Here is a 21,745-nt window from a genome sequence, read left to right on the forward strand (position 1 = left end):
AATTAATTGCAATGGTCATGGCAATTAAACTGGATGATCAAATGATTATGATTACACAATTAAAAGTTAACCTCTGCCATCAATTATAAATCACAGTCTTCGTGGGATTCTTTAAAGATGAAGTTTGAAGGCATTCTGGAAGTCTCAAAAAAGCAGCGAGTCCCTGTCTGGGAGGTCAGCGCAGGAACATGGGCTCTGTGTTGTTATACTGAGTCTTACCAAAGAATAAATTCATGAGAAATTCATCGGTTTCGTCCAGTTTCAGAGATTTCTTTCCACTGCCCTTCAGTTCATCATCGCAGCTGCTGGCATCGTCTTCACTGTCTTCATTTTCCTCTAGGACCGCGAACTTCTTTGCCTTCTCGTCGTTGTAGAACGTCTCCAGGTGGCTGTATGCGTCAATCATTCGGATCGTGTCGTTGATTTGTAGGGCTTCGTTGTACTTCCTCAAATGTTCTGCACAGACACGGTCTTTGCGATTTCCGTCTTTGGCAGCTGTGGAAGAATAAACTCTGTGGGTGAGGCAAAGGGCAGAGAACCGTCCTACAACTGTTGTATGCTTGAATAGGTTATGGCTCAGCAGCCAACTTCACTGGGGTGTCGGAATGAGCAAGGCTCCATATGTGCCATGGGTTCTAAAGGGGATGGTTTTCAATGCCAAAGCCTGCTACTTGAGCTCAGTGTGAGCAGAAACGTGGCCCTGAACCATATCCGAACAGCTTGAAAAACACGTCAGTAAAATTGCCTTTGGAGACAGAGCTGTTGATAGCTGCCTTAATACTTTATATATAATAAATGAAAGTGAAAACTGGATGAATTGACACCTCTTTCCTTAGATGAGGAGTTAGAACATGTGTGGGCTTGCCCTACACACAAAACAGAAATTCTACTTGATGTTCCATTTGCTTTCAGATTGCTTCTGAATCTGAGAGGATCATCTAAAATCTTGGTGTAAACAAGGAAAAAACTGTTAGATCAAAACCCAAATTACCTTTTTTTTCCATTTGAATTGCCCATTGCTCATAAGGCTGGGTTCCAAAATCTGACATTGGACTCATTTGGCAGTAAGCTTGGATGCTTGTCATAATTTCCAGAAGTTTCTCTTTAAATGGATTCTAAAAACAATTATACATATATTACTAAAGTTGTTTGAAATAGCATTATCTTTGTTAAAGTAATTTACATATTATAATTGGTTCAGAATCATTAACTAGACCATGCAACAGAATAATCTCTGATCATTTCTTTGTTTACCACATTTGGTTTGCACCATTTTACCTCTACCATCAGGACACACCAATCCTGACACCATAAACCTTGATCATCAAATTGCCAATCTAAATTTCTTAAAAAGTAAAGTCAGTGAGTATTACAAACCTTGAAAGTTAAAGGTAATGATAAATATTTATTGAATTAAAGTCACAATTACTTAGAAAATCTTTAATTGTATTTAGGTAACATTCCTATGTGAATACCAGGTTTCACTACTATTATTTCCAAAATAAAAGCAATTGACATCATTTGGGAAAAAATCCAGGTATGAAAGAATGTATGTTACATGATTCAACTTGGATAAAGTTGAAAATCAGTCAAAACTAATGATTTCCCTTGGCATGAGGACAGGAAAGAGAAGGAGTTTTGAAGGCCTTTGTCATTCGCTGTCTTTTGACCTGAATAGTTTGCACAAGTTTGGTCAATTTATGAAAGTTCACACCCACACATTTTGTGCTTTTCCCCACGCATCAAACATTACTAAAGAGTAATTGAAAAAGGTAAGTAAAAAAGAATGGGAATTCTTCTCAAAAGACTATTCAGAGAATAGAAAGAGTGACAAAAATGTACCAGTGAGTATAGAATAACCAACAAGCCAGCATAGCTCTATTTCAGAATGAAAATAGGTACAGTGTGGAGGTTGGCCACTAACACTGGTTTGGTGCCTACAACATTATAACTTACTGCACACATGTCCCATCATTTAGTCCCAATAACCTTATGAGGTGGGTTCTCAATGGGATTAAACTTATTATACATAGCTAAAATTTATCTAGTTTTCAATTCTACAAAAGAAAGAATTGGATCGTCTACTAAACATAGCATCCAAACGGGCTATAAGGTGATTTTTTTTTTTTAGTTAGTGAAAATATTCACCAGAAAATCATCAATACATTCAATACTTCACTTTTTTACAATCGGTGTTTTCCAGAGAAAGAAAATAGACCAATGGGAATTTCTATTGTCACTGCCAACTGCAATACAACGGCTCCCTGGAATGTCAGAAAAGCAATCATGCAGAACATCAAAACAGTAAGAAGGTATTAACTCCTACAATCCCTCCAGGTTAGCCATCCATGTTCCCCAGCCCAATACTTCCACTCTTCCCAAAATCAGACGTAACTAAGCACTGATCTGCGTTCCATGTAAGCAAGAAGAAGGAAGATGGTGGAGACAATTCATAGCAGTCTTTGCTGCCTCGTATCAATTTTAAAAAGTATAGAATGATGTTTTTTTATTTAAAAAGTGTTAAATGGGAATGTTCAGTTGGTGAATGTAAAATAGCCCCTGCCACCTTTCAATTGAATATGGCATTGCCAGACAAATAGATATGAAATGTGTAGAACATACTTCTTTGGTGTCATCAGCAATCACAAACTTCTTGCATGGTTCCTTTATTTGGTGTTTAAGTTGACCAAGATTCTCTTTCACTGTTTTAATGGTAGATGCATCAAGATTGGCACATATCTGGAAAAGAGACACTTTAAGGATTCCTTTCTTACAGCTGAATGTATACTTTTCTTACAAGTGAATGTCAGCAAAGTGTAACATAAAGTTTTTAGCATAAATACACTTGAGATCAACAGTAGCACTGTAAATGGCACTCCCCATGGGGAAGTTGATGAGTGCATCTTGAACAAAAGAACCTCATATTTCTATTTCCCATTCCCCGACTCCCATCCCCAAACCCTTAGTTAGAGACAGGGTCTCATTCAGCAGCCCTGGCTGGCCTGGAACTCTTATGTAAACTCCAGCAAACTGCTTGGCTCTGCTTCCCAAGTGCCAGCATTAAAGGCAGGGACCACTAGCTTTGCCTCTTTTCTCTTTTAATTTGAGTAACCCATATCCTAGACTGATGCAGAGTGGGAAATGACACAGAGAGCATGCTGTTTTGAAAGTCATGGAGTAACAAGCCATCAGGAATGAGCACTCTGAACTATGTTTCTATATCAAGGAGATCATGGAGTTCAAGTGTAGAAGTACAGTAGTTGCAAAGGCATTCTACCCAACCCATGCTTCTCACTAATTCTGGTTGTGAGCCTAGCCTTGAATGGCTGAGCCATCTCCTATTAATTGTATCCAGCTTCATAGCAATTATGTGATTTCTCTGTATCACTTGTATTTATGAAGGCTGTCACCGTGTTTTAGAAGTTTGAGGCTATTTTCTACAGGTAAAGCAAACAGCCTTCATTTCACTAACAACACTGGTGCTTGACCTCTCCACACTACTTAAAATCCCAAGAAACCCAGGCATTTGACATAGCCTGTCTAGTTGTCAACAAACGCAGTGACTTACATTTAAAATATGTTTTTCAGCCTCCGCTTGCTTTTTGGCTCCTCCCACACCAGGTGATGCGGTCAGTCCTAGAATCTGAGGCAGGGGAATTACCGGTTGGTTTTGTTTCTTGCGGGTATTGTTCTTCAGCTTCTGCTTTAAATACCGCCGCATGATGTTGTTGTAGACAGCCTCCTTGTTGGTGTGATGGCATTCATCAATGATAATGAGGGAAAAATCTGAACAGAAAAGGTGGAAGGTCTGTTTACCTAAAATGCATGGTACAGTGTGACAAGCACCAGGAAGCTAAAGCAATGAGCTGCCACTGCCTGTCTTTTGTTGGGCAGAATAGAGAGAGAGCCCTATTGGGTCTGCTCGTATGAAGTTATCCATGAATGTGACTTTACCCATGATTACCATATGTGAATAAAATAATCAGGAATGGTAATCACGGCTCTGTTCCTATTGTCTGTTATTTCTGTCTCAAGGTAAGATTCAGAAAGTGTTAGTTAAATTCATATCTTTCTTCCAAATAAACAACAATAACAAAAACAAAATCTTCCAGGGCTCCACTCTTCTTCTTGAATAAAATTGTAATTTTAGGCTGATAAATCTTATTTTTGTTACACCGAGTGAAGAGTATACTATTTAGAGAAGGATGATCTTGTGTCGTCTAAACTTTGCATTTAATTACTGTGATTACTTTGACTTTTCTCTGTCTTTCTCCTAATCATTTAATCATTCCAAATAATGTAGGCAGAACTGTAGTCTTATTTTACAGTGAAGAATGTAATTCTAGTAGGATCTATTACCAAATTTTAAAATTATATATGTAATATTGTACATATTGTGTATATATATGTATATATATGTAATATATATATTACAATGTAATTATTCTCTCCGAGAGACACAAGCAGAATAACAGCACAAAAGGGAAAAAAAATTGACCTCTCAAAGGAAGGGTTTAGAGGAACTCTGGTAAGCTGTGGGTCAGTCAAAATTTAAATTGAAAGTGTGTGTGTGTGTGTGTGTGTGTGTGTGTGTGTGTGTGTGTGTGTGTAGCAACAGAAGAACATGGTGCTTAATGCTTGATTTAGTAACGATATACTCATGCAAAAGCAAGCCATCAAGTTATTTTTTTCCAGGAAGAAGAGCAACTCAGTGATGTTTTATAAAATAAAAAATAACTTGGATAAACTAAGGTTAATTTTCAGCATGTAAAAAAGATGATTTAAGGAGCAGTCTCTGTTTCTATCTTTAATATTTCTATCAGTCTTTTTTTTTCTTAAATTAGTCACTGCAACCAACCTGACAGCTGTACACCATCATCTTCTCCATTCTCCAGATTTAAGAGGGAATTTTCCAGGATTTGAGCTGTGCTGATGATAACATCATAAGATTTGACAACTTCTGGAAATGATATTTTCAGCTGGGTATCACCACTTAATCCAATAATCCGATACCACTTCTTCAAAAATGGGTTGAACTCTTTGCGGAAAAGTTGTTCAGCTAACATCACCTTTAAAAATGAAAGCAAACAGAATTTTTAAAAATACAGAAGAAAGAGGTAAGCAAAGCGAAAGACACAGAGGCATATCACTCAAAGGGCTGTGTGGGGACGGGTAAGAGGAATATTTAGACTGAATCAGTTAATTTGATGTTAGAGTCTATATTTCATTCAGTCTATTCATCTGACATTAAATACCATGGTGTTTGTATTAGATGTAGACACTGCATCTAGAACACAAAGATATGTAAGATAAGGCTGATAACTTAGAGGAACTCAGTCTAGCTGAGCACATATTCTAGAGATCATTTATTCTTAGTGTTGGGATCCTGCTAGAGACTATTTGACTACAAGAGTGGAAAGAGCAGGGAACCTGGACAGTAGCATCAACACTTTGTGAGGACAATGTGTGGGATAGGAAAGAATGAACTATAAGAATGGCTTTGGTCAGCTGGGCAGTGGTGGCTCATACCTTTAATCCCAGCACATAGGAGGCAGAGGCAGGTGGATCTTTGTGAGTTCGAGGCCAGCCTGGGTTACAGAGTGAGTTCCAGGAAAGGGGCAAAGCTACACAGAGAAACCCTGTCTCAAAAAACAAAAAAACAAACAACAACAACAACAACAAAGAATGGCTTTGGTGTCTGCATAAAAACAAAGTAGCAAGCAAGGATGCGAGGTACCGATTTTGCTTCCTTTCCAGCCAACTCTGTATGCTGCAATATCTGGTAACAGCAGCAGTGGAAGCCCCAGTGACACCTCCACATTTCAAGTCACTCAGTATCTCCAGAATGGAGGGAAAGATGACCTAGTCTAGCTTATTTTTAAATTTTGTTTTCTTTTGTTTGAGAACGGGTGTTATCACTTAGTGCAGGCTGGTCTTGAACTCCCTTTGTAGCTTAGGATGACCTTGAACTCCTGATCCCTCTGTCTCTACCTCGTTGGTGCTGGAATTACAAGCATGCACCACCAAGCATGATTTGTGCTTGTGTGCAGTGCTGAAGATTCACCCCCAGGCTTCCGGTATGTTAGGCAAGAACTCTTAACACCTGAGCTATATGGCCAGCCCCAGTCAGGCTACTTTGAGGGTTTTTTATTGTGGAATATTTAACTATGTAAAGATGGGTTACATTTATTTATGCAGTGGAATATTACTTTAACTGTGTAAAGGTATGTTACATTTGTTTCTGCTGCATTTTTTTTTTAACAATGTAAGGATGTGTTACATTTGTTTATGCTGTATTTGTTTAGTTGTGAAGAGGTGTGTTGCTGTTTCACTTTGCCTGCCTAAGGCACCTGATTGGTCTAATAAAAATCTGAATGACCAATATCTAGGCAGGAGAGGGATAGATGGGGGCTGTCAGGCCTATGTTCAAAAGAGAAGAGGAAGAAGAAGAGAAAAGAGGAAAGAGAGAGCGAGAGCGAGAGCGAGAGCGAGAGCGAGAGAGAGAGAGAGAGAGAGAGAGAGAGAGAGAGACCCAGTACCAACCAGCCAGAGCCAGCCAGCCAGATAGGGAAGAAACAGGAAAAGCAGGACATACAGAAAGAAAAGGTAAAAAGCCCCAAGACAAAATGTAGATGAAGAGAAACAAGGTTAAGTTATAAGAGGATAAGGCCTAGCATTCATAACTAATAAGAAGTCTCTGTGTCATGATTTGGGAGCTGGTTGGTGGCCCAAAAGAAAAAGCCTGCTACAGGTTCCATTCTAGGAGGATGTAAAAATGGAAGTCCAGGAGTATACAGTATAGCAAACAGAAAATTGGCAGGAAGAATGTCATGGCCAGGCTTCAGCACATGCACATTGTATTTCTCATAATTACCGTATTACCTGATAATTCAGTCACTGTTGGATAATCCTGAAACTCACTCTGGGTGGCATTGACTTCCTACTGAAGGACACAGAAAGCCAGATGCAAGTCTGACATGGCTAATTGGGAGGTGTGTGGTCCTCTTGGAGCCTTTTCCTGAGATGTGACACGGTGCTTGCCAAGACTAATCAAGCCCAACTGCTACCCACTTCTGCTGAATCATATGGGGCTGCATCACAGCATCTGAAGGAACCTGGGATTTATCCCTCGTGATGGTGAAGCCCTAGATAGGAAATGGAAAGTCTGGGAGCACAGGTGGTGTTTGCGTTTCTCTCTGCACTCGAAGGCTATAACTTTGGAAAGGATGGAAACGAAAGGAAATGGTATTAGAGACCAGGATTTCTGTATTCTAGATGAAAAGTTATAATACATTGCTATTGGGCTAAACATGAATATGCTGTCTTACTAAGTCAGTTTTCCTGACAGAAACACCAATAGTTAAAGCTGAAGCTACTTTAATTAAAACAAAACAACAACAAAAAAAGAACTTACAGTAAGCAATTATGATGTAAATAGAGAGCTAGTGGGAAGACTTTTAGTAATCTCAAGGAAAACAAGAATGAGGCTGAAAAGGACTGAGTGATGCTCTCAGTGCTCATTCAGTGGGGAAATGCCATTTGAAAATTCAGATTTTGTGTGTACAATTCCAAAGTTTGTATGTTTAATGGGAAATTTTTAGTTACTCTACAAAATATTCACAAATATCTATAAATATTGGAATATTTTTGTTTAGTCTCATAGCTTTTGAAAACATCCAGGAAGTATTTGGACCTTAAGTACCTAGCTCACAGCCTATGCCAAGTGCTTGGACCTTAAGTACCTACCCCACAGCCTATGCTAATAAGTACTTGGATCTTAAGCACCTAGCTCACAGCCTATGCTAAAGCTGATGCAGGATTCATTCACACAAACCACATAGAATGAATAAAATTTGCTTTGATTCTTAAAAGAATCCAAATGGATATGAATAATGAAACTTATAAACATTAAATGCACCAAGATTTATGGAAATATGCATGTGTATGAATTACCTACATTTTGTGGGTTGAAAGATTCCCAATTAGAATAAATCATCAAGCCGAAGAATGTTTGTGCAAGTGAAGGTACAGTAGACCATTACAAAATTAGATTGAGGGCTGGAGAGCTACCTCAACGGTCAAGAATGCTTACTATTCTTTCAGAGAATGCAAGTTCAATTCCCAGCACTCACAGGGCAGCTTACAACTATCTGTAACTCCAGTTTCAGAGGATCCAACACCCTTTGATGGCCTCCATGGGCATCAGATATGCATGTGTTGTGCAGACACATAGGCAAAACACTCATACACATAAAAACAGATGAAAATGATCACTTAACATGAATAAGAAAAATGTTGAGTGCTTACGCTGAAACTTGTAAATTAGTTGCAGAAAAAGAAATTAAAGAGGTTTTAGCTTGGTATGTATTCAAAGGTATTCAAATGAAAAGAAACCAAGGATTTCAAGCTGATAGCAAGATGTAGCTAATGTCAAAGTCTATGATGTACAAATATACTCAGCCCTGGGTTGAATGTGTACCTCATCTCTCCTCCACTCCACATTCCCAAGACTGGATCTACAACACTTTGTCTAACACTGTGTCTGAGAGAACTCCAAATGTTGAGGGGCCCGTGAATCATGTTACATGAATAATGAAAGGATGGTGCCTTTTCTTTGTAAAGATCTGTTGCAAAGCAGGAGAATTAGGGTTATGTTCCAGAATGACAGGAAAGAATGACTATGTGTTCCACAGAACACATAAGTTTGGGTGAATGCGTGCCTGGATTTCCTTGAGTGGCGAGTGTGGAGAGGATGCCTGTGCTTATTTTGAAAGATGAGAGGTACCTCTGGTACCAGGTATTAACCAGCAGAAGTGATGTGCCTCTCTGCAAAGGAAGAAAACTACATTACAGGGGCCCTCTCAGCTCTGACTGCCTATGATCCTATGACCAGATAATGGAAATTAGGAAAGGAAATAAATGAAAAATAATAACTGGGCTTTGAAGGTTCATCGTTTGGGTGGGGTGGTAAAAATAACAGAGACAGGAAAATAGGGGAGAGAAACTTTGAGAGGAGAGGGGATGACGTTGAGATTCAGAAAAAGGCAGAACTTCCCCCAAAGAAACAAAGGCATCAGTTTACATGCCTTTAAGTGCCTGGACTCATTTAACAGCATTATTTTTTTCTATGGACCTAGGACTCAATCCTGTTCTATATGCAAACTATTTGATTTCATTAGGTTCCATGTAAGAAAAAAAATAGGAAAATTTAATGAGTCATTATTAAACTCTTTTTAATATGTGAGCACATGTGTGTTTGTACGTTTGTGAGTACTGGATTTCAAACCCAGAGCCTTGCATATTCTAGGCAAGAGCTAAACCACTGAGCCACATTCCCAGTTCCAGGAGAGCACTTACAAGGTTAAGGGTTAGTGGCTAAAGAGACTTTAAAGGAAGGTACTTGATCCTAGATTCCAGGGACATTTTCAGGTCACACACGCTCACATTCATCAGCCTTACACTGTGTGTTGGAAAATTCAGTTTTTATATGTAAGTTAGAACGATTTGATTTAATGTTGTAGTTTTATGGAAAAAAATCAATCTTAAAGTTGATCTTTTAAATTTAGGTATATAACTTAAAGATGAAAATTAAAATAAATGGTTTATTTGACATCACACCTAATTAAACGAAATCTGTGTGATTTGTTGCTACAAATGTTATCGTCTAAAAGCTTCAGAATATTGAAGCAAAAATGAGAATATTGAAGCAAAGGCAAGTACAGGAGGCATACCTTATTGACAAGGACTATAACCTTCCCAGGCTCAGACGACTGCTGCTTCTTGTCTAAGTGATCTTTGGTGATGTAAACAGCCACCCTGGTTTTCCCACTCCCCGTGGGAAGGCAGATAATAATATTCTTCCCCTCCAAAGCTGGTTGGGCCACTTCCATTTGGTAAGGCCTGAGCTGCAGTTCTGGCTCAGGGGATGCTCTTTGTGTCTCCGTTCCCTCATCTGTAGGAAGCAAACATGAAAAAGCAACATAAGATCAAGGGCAAGGGAGACACTAAGCCGCACAGCCGCAAACTGTACACACGCTTCTCGTAGCCTAAGTCCCTTTTCTCTGCGAGCCAAGCCAACCCAGTTCCTATTTTCTGGACCAGAGAGTATCAGGTTTGTCTTCAGGACATCACCCAAGTTCCCTACCACGGAGTGAATTAACAGCATGTGGGCCTTGGGAGGAGAGGATGTGGGAAGACCAAGGAGAGGACACATTTCCCTTGGCTCTCAGAAAGACTGTAACATAGGCTTGTCGGTTCCCATTGCTAACCAGGTTGAGAAGCAGGGTTCTCAGGTCTTTGTTCAGCCCTTTGTCCTTCTGGTTTCTCTTAGCTCTTCCATCTGTAAACCAAGAGGAGCTAGAAAGGCAGGAGTGATTAGCTATCACTGCTGTCACTTGCATTTTTAAATTTTATTAAAAAGAAAGAAAAGTAACAGCTGGAACCACTTCCTTAATTTGCTAAAATATCATCTGACAACTAAATGCCACAGAGCACACACCTGCTGTCATCTATTGGTTTCTGTGGGGCTCTTGGCACTCAAGACCTGCATATAAACTGGACCATTGCTTGAATATAATGTGCATATATATCTTCTTACAAATGATCTCTACTTACAAACCTGATATAATGTAAATGTTTTATAAAAAGCCTTTTTTATTGTTTAAGAAGTAATGACAAAATATTTCTGTGTGTTCAGTACAAATTTTAAAATATAGTTTGGATACACTGTTGACATAATCTGTATTTGTGGCACTTGTGGACATGGAGGGCTGCCTGTGTGTGTGTGTGTGTGTGTGTGTGTGCATGTGTGTGTGTGTGTGTGTGTGTGTGAGAGAGAGAGAGAGAGAGAGAGAGAGAGAGAGACAGAGAGAGACAGAGAGAGAGAGAGAGAGAGAGAGAGAGAGAGACAGAGAGAGAGAGAGAGAGAGAGAGAGAGAGAGAGAGAGAGAGAGAGAGAGAGAGAGAGAGAGATTCATACACAGAGAGAACAGGGAGATCTTTTGCATTTGAGGCAACTTGGTTGTACAGCATATTTAGGAAACAGTAGGACAGTATTTTCTATACTGGCCTTAAATTGATGTTTACACCAAAAGATAAAACATAATTGTGTAGCTTTAAATTAAATTCTTATGAATTTTCCCATGTAGTTTTAAAATTGCCATTCATTTTGTTACTTCCTATTATACAAATCCCCATGCATTTGTTCTGAAACCCAAAGCAAAATATATTACAATATATTTCCATAACACACATTTTTAAATAAAAATACCGACAAAGTAAATGCTAACTAATAGTGATTTTATAAATGCTAGAATAATCTTATTATAACATGTCTCGGTTTAAACATATTTTGTTCAGAAGTGACCGTGTTTTTTCCATCTTATTAGCCGAGAGGAAAGGCTCTAAAAAGGCATTGCTTGCAGCATGGAATGTAGTAAAACAAATATTTTTCCCTCTTAAATGTCCACCTGTGCTTTAAAGCATCAGAAAAGATGAAATGACAGCGCTTATCAGTCTTTGACCACACAGGAGATGAATGCTCACTCCCTTATCAACGATCACAATAAAACTAAACTAACACCATCCCATTAACTTTAAAAAACTTGCTGACAACTCCATTTCCACAAACCGTTGATCCTATATTCGTGGGTTTTAAATTGCTGAGAGAGGACTAACTGAAGAGGTAGGAAAATTCACACCGGAATGCCACTTAGTGAGAATCATCCACAGAGCAAGCGGGACGTTTGCTTTCTACGCGTGAATGAGGACAGATGTAATACATTTAAGCTATGGTTGGATCATCTGCTGAGTCATTTAACAGATTTTTTATGAAAAAAAATCACACAGATCATCAGCATTTTAAGTTCACTTCCCATTATATTTCTATAAGGTTCGGGTTATTTAACAATAATATTTCATTTCCAGCAAGTGGCTTTTATAGGTAATGAAAACCATCATATTTCTTCTCTACTAAGAGTATTTATTACCCAACTTTTCCTGCAAAGAGCTAGAATTATAATGAAAGATATAATTTAAGTAGTATCAAAATCAAGACACAGAAATTTATACCAATAAATTCTCTGTTGATTTTACTCTATCAAAATTTTGGTATAGATTTAAAAACAATAAAATATCATGTTCCTCATAGTAATTGTATATACTTTTTAATAATAATTTCCTCCTTTTTGTTGTTATGTTTTCTATTATATCCTTTGGTAACAAAACTTGAAAAGCACAAGGATTTTCTAGGTCTCTTTTCTAGAGACCCAAAACCCAAGTAAAATGAATGAACTCTCTGTCGCTTGAGCATATGTTAGAGATTGGAAGTGAAGTGGCCCCACAGTCTCCTTGTTCCCTCCGCTGCAGGTAGCCCTGCTTTGGGAGGAAGCTTTGAAAGGTTGGGTCTAGCAGGAGGAAGTGAGTAACTGGACTGAGGCAAGGGGAGTCCTTGAGAGTTATAGCCTGGACAACTTGCTTCCTGCTAGGCTGCCAGAGAAGTAAGCAAGACAATTGACTCTCCATCTTCTACAGCCAGGAGCTCCACTCTTCACCATGCCCTGTCCCACCATGATGGATTCTATCCTCTGAAGCACAGGCTAGAGTAATCCTTTCTTCCCCTAAGTTGTTTCTTGTCAACAATGTGGTTAAGGGATGAGAAAAGTAACCAAGACAACATCGTGGAATTTTATGGTATTACTGTAACTCAGAAGGATGAAAAGAGTCGAGCTATTATTTTAAAGATTTAACTCCAAAACCAAAGTTATGAGACTTCACTGCTACTGAACTGGTCATATGCCACTAGTTCATTCTGCAGGCACCTGTCATATACTACATCCTGCCAAGGTAAATTTGTTTCTCAAAGGACCTCAATATAGGAAACTCTACTGCTCAAATCTTATATATCAAGCTAGATAAATAGATAATCCTATCTATTTTTGACTCAGGGCTAGGAGATCCAATGGGCAGCCCAGAGATTTAAAACAGAAAAACAGAGTGGATTGGGGGGAAAAAATAGAGTTGGATTCAATGTTAGAACAGCATCCAAAGAAAAATGCTGGGTTAGTGCTAAATATTCTGCCTGATTCTTGCCTTATCACATCTTCTGACACAGGGATGGAAAAATGTATCCATATAAGCAACAAAAACAGTTTCATCTTCTCTGTCACCAGAAGGAGAAAACTGGGCTGGAATCAATGAGCCACAAGCTAGTGTCAAATAAAAGTGAAATGTTTGGTTTGGGTTTGTTTATTTATTCTATTTATTTATATTTATTTATTCTCTCTGATGTAATCAATATAACCCAATTATATAATCAATAGAATCCAAATTATAGTCCATTAAAACTAATTATATAATCAATATAACCCAAGTTACAATCAATTAAACCCAATAATAAAAATGATATTAAAAACAGTGACAGGCTTTGAGGTAAGTTGCATATTCCTTTTAAAATAAAAGCCAATTGAAGGTCTTTAAATTACATTACAAAATGTAAATGGTCAAAAATGAAACGAAATAGGGTTTAAATAATAATATTCTATTGAAACTACACCATGTGGCAAATTTCATTCTCACATGGATTTTGACAGCTGAGTTATTCTTGGAGAGAAAAGGTCTGCCACTGCATGTGTTTGAAATCGACAAAGCATCCTTTTACCTATAGTGTGTAACCACAGGGAAAAAACACTCCTATTGGACAAATATTAATAGACATCTTCTCAAAATAGCAGGAGGTACATTCTCCATATCAGGTCAATATGGACTGACAAAGAGTGTCACTGCTTTGAGAAGCAATATATCTTCCTAAAAATGGGGAAAGAGAAATCTTGCAACCTACTTAGACTATTTAAATTTGAAAAGTGCTAGCAGTCATATTCTCCTATAGTAGGATACCTCTATGAAGATCATATTACAATTGCCTTGGTTCTCCTTATGCTACTTTTGAAGGAGGATTAAGGATATGTGATTTAAGGTGCTTTATGACGTCAGCCTAGATGGTGAAAACAATTTCAGCTCTTGCAGTATTAAACTATCCAATATGCATTTAACCTTTCACTAATTTACCAAAAGCTTTTATTAAATGACTCCTATACAGCTTTAGGATGCACTCAGGGGGTCAAATATTTCATAAATGTTATCATTTCAGAATTTTACTGCCCACTATACAAAATCCTTCTTTGCTTTTAAACACTGATCCATCTAGACCTTGAAGGGCATCCCTGGAAAATGTGCTTGCCTTTAAAAAATGTTATTTGCTTTTGAAAATGTATTTGCTTTTTAAAAGTAGGCTGTGCTCAGATTTATCATGTCTTTCATGCCACATTGAAGACTAAAAAATCAGCAAATACATTTGCTAACAGCTCTAAGTAGGCAAAATGCCCTGCAAATAGAGGATGTGTTTTAGATATTTATTGAATGAATGAATATTGTTGAAAAGCCCTTCCCTAGGCAAATACAAATTAGGATAGGGCAAAGCAGCTTAAAACAACCCATATGGACCGTAACTATCAGCTAGAGTATATTTAGAGTTCTAGCTTCAGTGACTTACAGTAGAAGTGGTAAGTATTAAATTTAACTCTTGCATAACAAAGGCAGAAAATCAAATTTGATCCATGTGGGGAACTTAACACTGACCGCACCGAACAGAAAACGAACTGACTCCTTTTCACGACCAAGTCATGACTGACATTTGGTGAGCTAGCTTTCCTCACACTAACTTGTACAGGACGCAGCAGTGCCACAGGGAGGGGGAAAAGCATGCATAAATAGAAGCACGGTGTAATTCGACTTCAAAAGCTTTTAAGGCAGATAACCATCCTTACGCAAAAATCTTTTTCCCTTGTTGTTGATTTATATTTCCATAAATCTGACAGTGCAAAACAATAGGAATCACACAGTACTTTCTAAGTAGAAACCTAATCACAAAGAATAAGCTAACTTATTTCTTAATTTGTCAGTTTTCCTTTGGTCCCCAGCTGGCTCATTGCCAAGTGGTTTTATTTATTAATTCTTGCAATGCATTTTTTTTTCCAAACTTTTAGACAAACACAGAAAGGTGAATCATCGACATCAGTAACTCATCGGCTGCAATCGAAAGATGTGAACCCTCTAGCTCTTTGTAATCACACATTCAAGAGATAGAATGGGATCATTTGGATCAATCAAACCGACAAGTTAGGAAGTCTGATTAGAGGAAGTAACAATAGAAGTGGGAAGGGGCCCTGGAGGCAGGCATTTTCACTTCCTGCAGGTGGGAGAGGCAGCCGATATGGAGAGCAGTGTGGGACATACCTAGTCAAGTTTTCATTTAGTGATCAAAACGCCATCTATGCTCTGCTGTGATTACATCCAAGTCAGAACTAGCTTAGCTCTATGTGTGATTTCTAGACTCTCGTTTTAAGAGGCACCCTATTTATTATCTGTAGTCATATTACATCTGTTGGAAGTATTAATTTTCTGTCTTAGTACATTTTAAAATAAAACCTAATCTGGGAAGGGGTAAATATACCAAACTCTACTAAGAATTTAAACACAGTTTAATTAACTGAAGTAGATCTCATGAAAGAATAGAAGACATGATTCTATGAAATGTGCTTATGCCTGACCAAAAAGGCACATACTAGATCAAAATTAGAGTTTTCTTGTAAGACTTGAGCAAGTTATCCTGTTAAAGGAAGTAAATGGCAAAGTGCCAACATGACTCGCTGTTGAAAAAATTTGCTTTAATTGCATAAATCCATTAGGAAGGCTATGAACAGCCCCCGTGCATTCCACTATATGGTGTCTTATTTCACACTTTTTCAGGTTTACACAACAGTTCGGCAGTACCTGAATCACTTCCCATGATGCCTGAATCACTGCCCATGTTGCTGTTATGTCCAAGACTTTCATCTAAGCAGCTGACACTTCCTTCTGCCAAACTTGTGTCTGATTCTGCAAAGGAAAACATTTTAAAATATTGAAAAAATATTTCTGAGAATAAACGTATTTTAGCTGCACACCTCTACAGCACACAGTACATGCAGTTCAGTGCAAGTGGGGAAGGCACACCCAAGCAAGGATGAATAAAAGGTAAGAGTTTCACACAGGCTAATCTAAACACATTCCGCTCTGGACGAGCAGCTGCTGGGAATGACTCAAACTCGCATTACCTGCCTACAGTAACACCCAACAGGAAAGTAAATGTGAATCCCTGCACATTTGTGGTTTGAATTATGTATCTTACCTGTACACATAAATTTTGTCTCCTGGAAAGAATTTCTAAGCTTAATAGTGGCTTTTAAACAAAATTATTTTGGAAACCATTTTTTTTTTTTTTGCGTATAATGACATTGGAATGCGCAAAGGATAAAATTTAATGAAGCATACAGACCTACTGACCAGTTATGAAATTAGCATTTCAGAGATTAAATAAACATGAATTTAAAATCTCTAAAAGAATCTTCCCAAAGAGAATGTGACTGACGTTTGGCATTACATTTGCTAGAGCCTGAGAGTCTGGAAGTGTTTCTCTTTACTATAATTATATGAAGCCGCCATCAACCGAGAGTATGCACGACAAGAGTGTGCCCTTCACTGGATCTCAGTGTTGCTTTCAGTAGTCAGGGTCATTCCTTTTTGACAACCTTCTTTTTTACTGTTTATCTCCAAAGATGTATGCAGTCTCATCGCCAAGGATCAGAACTAGCATTAAACTGGGAAATGTCAGGGCTCAGGAGCTCTTGAAGCTGACTTGGAATCAGAAAGATTTGTGAAACTTGCTGTTCAGGTTGGTCTGACCCTAGGTACCTTTTATGTCAACTGGCTGTAGTGTCGTTTACCTTTTTTGATTTGATAACCACTGTGTAATACCAGACACAATGACCTGCTGGCAGAAGAGCTTAATTGAAATGAGAATCAAAGGATTCTTGCATTACCAGGGCAGGCATCCCATTTCATAATGTTCTTATAATTAATTCTATTTCATCATATTTATAACTTGTTAGGCAATTTTCATTTCTTCTTAAAGCTCTCAGAACACTAATAAATCATATTAAGATACCTGTCAGTTATTTAAATCTACTATCAGTGCCACATTTTATAGCACTGAAATAAAACGAGCACATTCCGTGTTATCAGTACAACTTGAGGAGGAGAAGATGTACAGCTCCAAGTGATCAGTATGTTCTTTATGTTAGGTGCTTCATCATCCTGAGCCAGATGAACATGGCTTCATTATAAAGATCACCCTTTTGTGGTTACTGAGCTTGGCCAATGTTTTCAGTTCTGCATGTAAGCACTGCTCCAGTGAGGATGTCTCTGTCACCTTATAGATCCCCTCAATCTTTTTTGTCAGTGCTTTCCCACTGTCCCCTGGCAATCACTGATCTGGTTTCTGGTCTCACGGATTTACCCTTTCCAGAATACCATGTAAGTGGATCCATGCAGTGTGCAACCCTCCTTCAATTTAGGGTCCGGTATCTGAAAGTCATCCATGCTTTGTGTGCACCCGTAATTCCTTGCTTTTTGTTATGGACTCTTGTCCCTATGGAATACTTTCTTCACATGTAAAGGCATCTCCCCACAATTTGATTCAGTTATTTAGGTTGGACAATATCATGGAATTTCAGCCCATGCTATCTATCAAACATGTAAGACACCGCCCTTAAAAAATCAGAAGCTGAGAAAGAAGTTGTACAAAAACTCTCAACGGACATACGTACTGTTTTAGTATATTAGCACAACATAAATACACTAATGTGAAAATACTGTGCTTATCAGTTGTCATAGATTAGCTCTGGAACTCGGAATCGAGGAATCCCTCATGATCACACGGGAAAACCTGTATCTCTCACAGAGAGATTTTAAATATGGCACTTTGCAATTCCCAGAGGTACGTCTTGTTAGAAGCTCAGAGGCGAGTGTGGGATAGAACTGTCAAGTCGGAGAGCGTTTTGGGCAGATGTACTGATGAAAAGAGAATATGATTTGTAAGGAAAAGGCAAGGTGTAAAATGAGATGGGAAAATGTCATTGCGAAGATAATTCCAGTTCTAGACATATAGGCCAAAATTTCTGTGGCAAAAAGTGAATTTCGACATACTCTCCACTTGTTATTTTAAATGTAGAATTGAGAGCTGAAGAGTACACTAAAGTGGCTGGAAAAAAGTGCCAATAAATACAATCTAGAAATTGAATATTGTTACCAACAAATTTTCCAGTGAGTTTAGCTGAAATGGAAATAATATTTGATTTCCCACTTCATTTTCTAATCATTAGCAATTAAACCATAATCTTAAACTGACTCTTAGTGTATGTAAAGGTAGGAGTTCCCCCAGTTTTGTTCTAGTATACTAAGTTTGAGGTGGAGGATTTATACAGCATGTACAAATAGTGTACTGATAATAGTGTTGCTACAAAATACAGTGTGATTGATTGATTTCAGTATTTGTGTTATGTAGATTTCACAATCAAATCTGCATTGTGTCAGAAGAACACTAAGATCAGAGCTTTCCCAGATATAATTCAAATTATGATATAGCATCATGTTCTACAGTAGCTACACCCATTATCAACTCAATTTCATAGGTGAGAAACCAATATTCAGAGAGGTTAAATGACTTCTCCATGTCACCCAGCATCTCAGTGCTTTTTTTTTTTTTTTTTTTACCAACATCAAGCATGAATGATTTGTGCGAAGCTTTGAAAACTCTGTATCCTTGGTGCTAAAGGAAATGAAACTCACTTTAAAAAATCATTTTCCTTGTAATATCAAATTTTCCATAAAAATTAAACATTTTATCTTCCAAGAAACAAGTTAGAGAGATGTTTGCACTTTGCTAATATTTCTGACTCACAGATGGACACAAACTTTCTATTCACTGGTCCACACTCATTTACATACATATTGAGAAGGGACACTTCTGTCTTCCAGGCACAAAATGAGTTACAGTAACTCTGTTAGAGATCACTGTAACAGTAACAAGGAGGGGAGAGAGCCCGACTGCTTTGTTATTTAAAATGGATCTTTAAATGACAGATCTTCACCTCCTCACAATGAAAATATAGTTCCCTAAGCAGCAAATTTTTGTGCACTTATATTCGTTCTGATTCAGTAGAAATAGAGGTATTAAAAGAAATCAATTTAATGATAAAGAAAATAGTATATCTCCAATAACACCGAAACTGCCTTCCCTGAAGGTTTTCTGTCTGAATTAAAAAAAAAAAAAAAATCTCAAACATGAGTGCGTCTACACACACACACACACACACACACACACACACACACACACACACACACACACACACAAACTCCTCTCCGGAAAAGCAATATCAAGAAATGTGTTGTGTTGCAAAAGAAAAAACAAAACAAAACAAACACTGTTTTGAGTTTATGTACCAAACATTGATTTGCTACAACTGGCTTTCTCAGGATTCTCCTCTTTGTCTTTGTACTTTTCAAGAAGTGGCAATCCGGAAGGTCCTAATATCCGGAGTCATGTGTGTATCCTTTTAAAGAAGACATATGAAACAGAGGGGCTGGAGGAGGCAGGGCTTTGCCATGAAGAGAACATGTGCCTTGGAGCCCAGCGAGGCTCCCAGATCTGAATTCAGACACTATTCCCAGGTGGCGTGCTCTTATTTAAAAATATAGATAGTATCTTCTATAGTTTTAAAGTTTATTGTAAGAACTATCCTTTTAAATCGGAGAAAAGAGTTTTGAAGATAAATAAATCCAAACTCTTGTGGAGCTGCACTGGACATTGGACTCATAGCGTATAATGCGTTTAATTAACTTTTACACGTGTCATTTTTTTTCCTAAGGGAATTACTAAAGCCAGCTATGAAATAAATTCGAAAATGGCAGTCACTTCTATTAACATAATTGTCTATATCAAACTTATTGGAACCAAAGAAAATTATACTTGTTTAATTAAGAGATAGGATGGATTTTCAAAATAAAAAGTTAAAGAGTAATAACTTTACAAATACGATTTACAAAACAATAGATTTACTTCCATTGACCGTAAATCTCTAAGAGAAGGCTGTAAATCGTGGGGGGCAAAAATCTTAATTTTGGGAACACATTTTGAATATTTTGGTAATAGTCAAAAATATTAACTGAGATCTAAGAAATTTTGTATTTAACATATTTTATATCTTAAATACTTTAAAAATATTTTAAAATCGTTTAGAAACCAGAAAATTTATAATAAAATATTGAAAGCGAAAACAGGGAAGGGGGTTGGCGAGTTTAGATTCATTTTAATGTAACGTCTGCCCTCTGCTGGAATGTACTGGTATAGCACGCAGTGAACAAATAATACGGGGTTTTCTTCCAGGAGCTGGGCTTCCTTAGGTAAAACACAACTTTGCTTCCTTCTTTCCCTCCAGGTAGACTTTCTCCTAGCTTAGAAACTTTCACCCTACAGACTCTATCTTTACATCCTCGACGCAGTCAGTCCTTCACAGCTTCTCCTCGATGAAAAGTGGATTTACATTCTAGCAGGAAACAGCAGCGAAAAGGACTTCCATGCACCTTGGTGTAGAACAATATTCCCTATTCTCTTCTTCCGGAAACTGGTGGGCACAGGGTCTGCACCTTCCTGAATTTCGCCTTCCATGGTAGTCTTAATTATGACCTCACTGTGTACTTGCACATCAGACCTACTTCCCTCTAGTTTCAGAATCCTCGTGTCAAGATTATCCCAAAAGCTTGAAACATACCCTCATGTTGGCACGCACTCAAGGCTGCAGGGACCCCTTAAATGTGCCTACTTTCATACTACTAATAATATATATTTTCTTTTCTTTAGGAATAACAATCTTTTCTTTGAGAGGAAATAGATTACTTTTATTTTCGGCTCTATGTATATGGATCTACACACACGCTCACATTTTGGTCTGTCATAGTTCGCTCTGTGTGCCAGGGAACATGTGTTCCCGCAGAATGGAGAGAAGCCACCTCCACCCACCTTGCATATTCTCTCCTGGATCCAAGCTTCTAGGAAATGAGTTCCCCAAAGAGAAAAAAAAAAATCTCTCTTAGAACCACAGGCCCACATGGCCATCCGTGGAGCTCCTCTGCTCCTGTTTATAGAATTTTTTTGTGCTGAAATATTTCAGCTCGAATTAAATTTGAATCATGCGTAATGATGTTGGCTTAAATTGTATTGTCTCAGCCTGTTACCCTTTGCTCTGGGGTCTGCACACAGAGAGAAAGTTATTAAAATACAGAGTTGGGAGGGTGACTTACACCCACCAGAAGGGCTTATTCCTTCACTGTCACTAAATGATGCTCATGGCAGAATGTTCTAGAGTGGAGTCAATCATGACTGATGGTCTTGATAATCACACTAGAAGTCTCTACAGGAGCAAGGACTAGGGACTGCAAGGACATCTTCTCTTCATGGGCAATGTCAAGCAGACAGTATGACACCCCTGAGCAGTTCCTTACAACCACTCTCGGAAAAGGTCACACATATATTGTGGTGGTATTTTATAAACATCCAGACAAGGAATTGTTAATGTTAAGGGAGTTTTTGCCGTGGGAGGAGCAACTGGAGAAATTACTTAAGACAAACACGTTAGTTCTCTTCGTCTTCGAGGTCTTAACGCCTGTTGCTGTCCTCTCCAATCCCTTCTCATCACATCTTCTGACACACTTTGAAATTCCTGGTAACTCCTTTTACTGGTGATATCCACTCAGCCGGCAATGTTATCAGTAACCCTTGTCCACGTTGTCTTCTGCTAAACCCTCTAAAACT

The 21,745-nt window shown here is 38.1% G+C and overlaps 1 protein-coding gene across 1 annotated transcript in view; it reads right to left on the bottom strand.

Moving 5' to 3' along the window:
* The window catches only part of Ifih1 (interferon induced with helicase C domain 1), a 51,664-nt gene that overhangs the window by 9,044 nt on the left and 20,875 nt on the right, over positions 1-21,745 (bottom strand). Inside the window, exons 4-10 of the mRNA XM_006984604.4 lie at positions 15,829-15,933; positions 9,732-9,952; positions 4,859-5,069; positions 3,569-3,786; positions 2,623-2,739; positions 992-1,115; positions 220-495 (exon numbers count right to left, since the gene is read on the bottom strand). Of these exons, the coding sequence (XP_006984666.1) occupies positions 220-495; positions 992-1,115; positions 2,623-2,739; positions 3,569-3,786; positions 4,859-5,069; positions 9,732-9,952; positions 15,829-15,933 (1,272 nt within the window). The remainder of the gene's footprint in view (positions 1-219; positions 496-991; positions 1,116-2,622; positions 2,740-3,568; positions 3,787-4,858; positions 5,070-9,731; positions 9,953-15,828; positions 15,934-21,745) is intronic.

The sequence above is a fragment of the Peromyscus maniculatus genome, chromosome 4, assembly GCF_049852395.1.
Source record: "Peromyscus maniculatus bairdii isolate BWxNUB_F1_BW_parent chromosome 4, HU_Pman_BW_mat_3.1, whole genome shotgun sequence".
Taxonomy (NCBI): domain Eukaryota; kingdom Metazoa; phylum Chordata; class Mammalia; order Rodentia; family Cricetidae; genus Peromyscus; species Peromyscus maniculatus.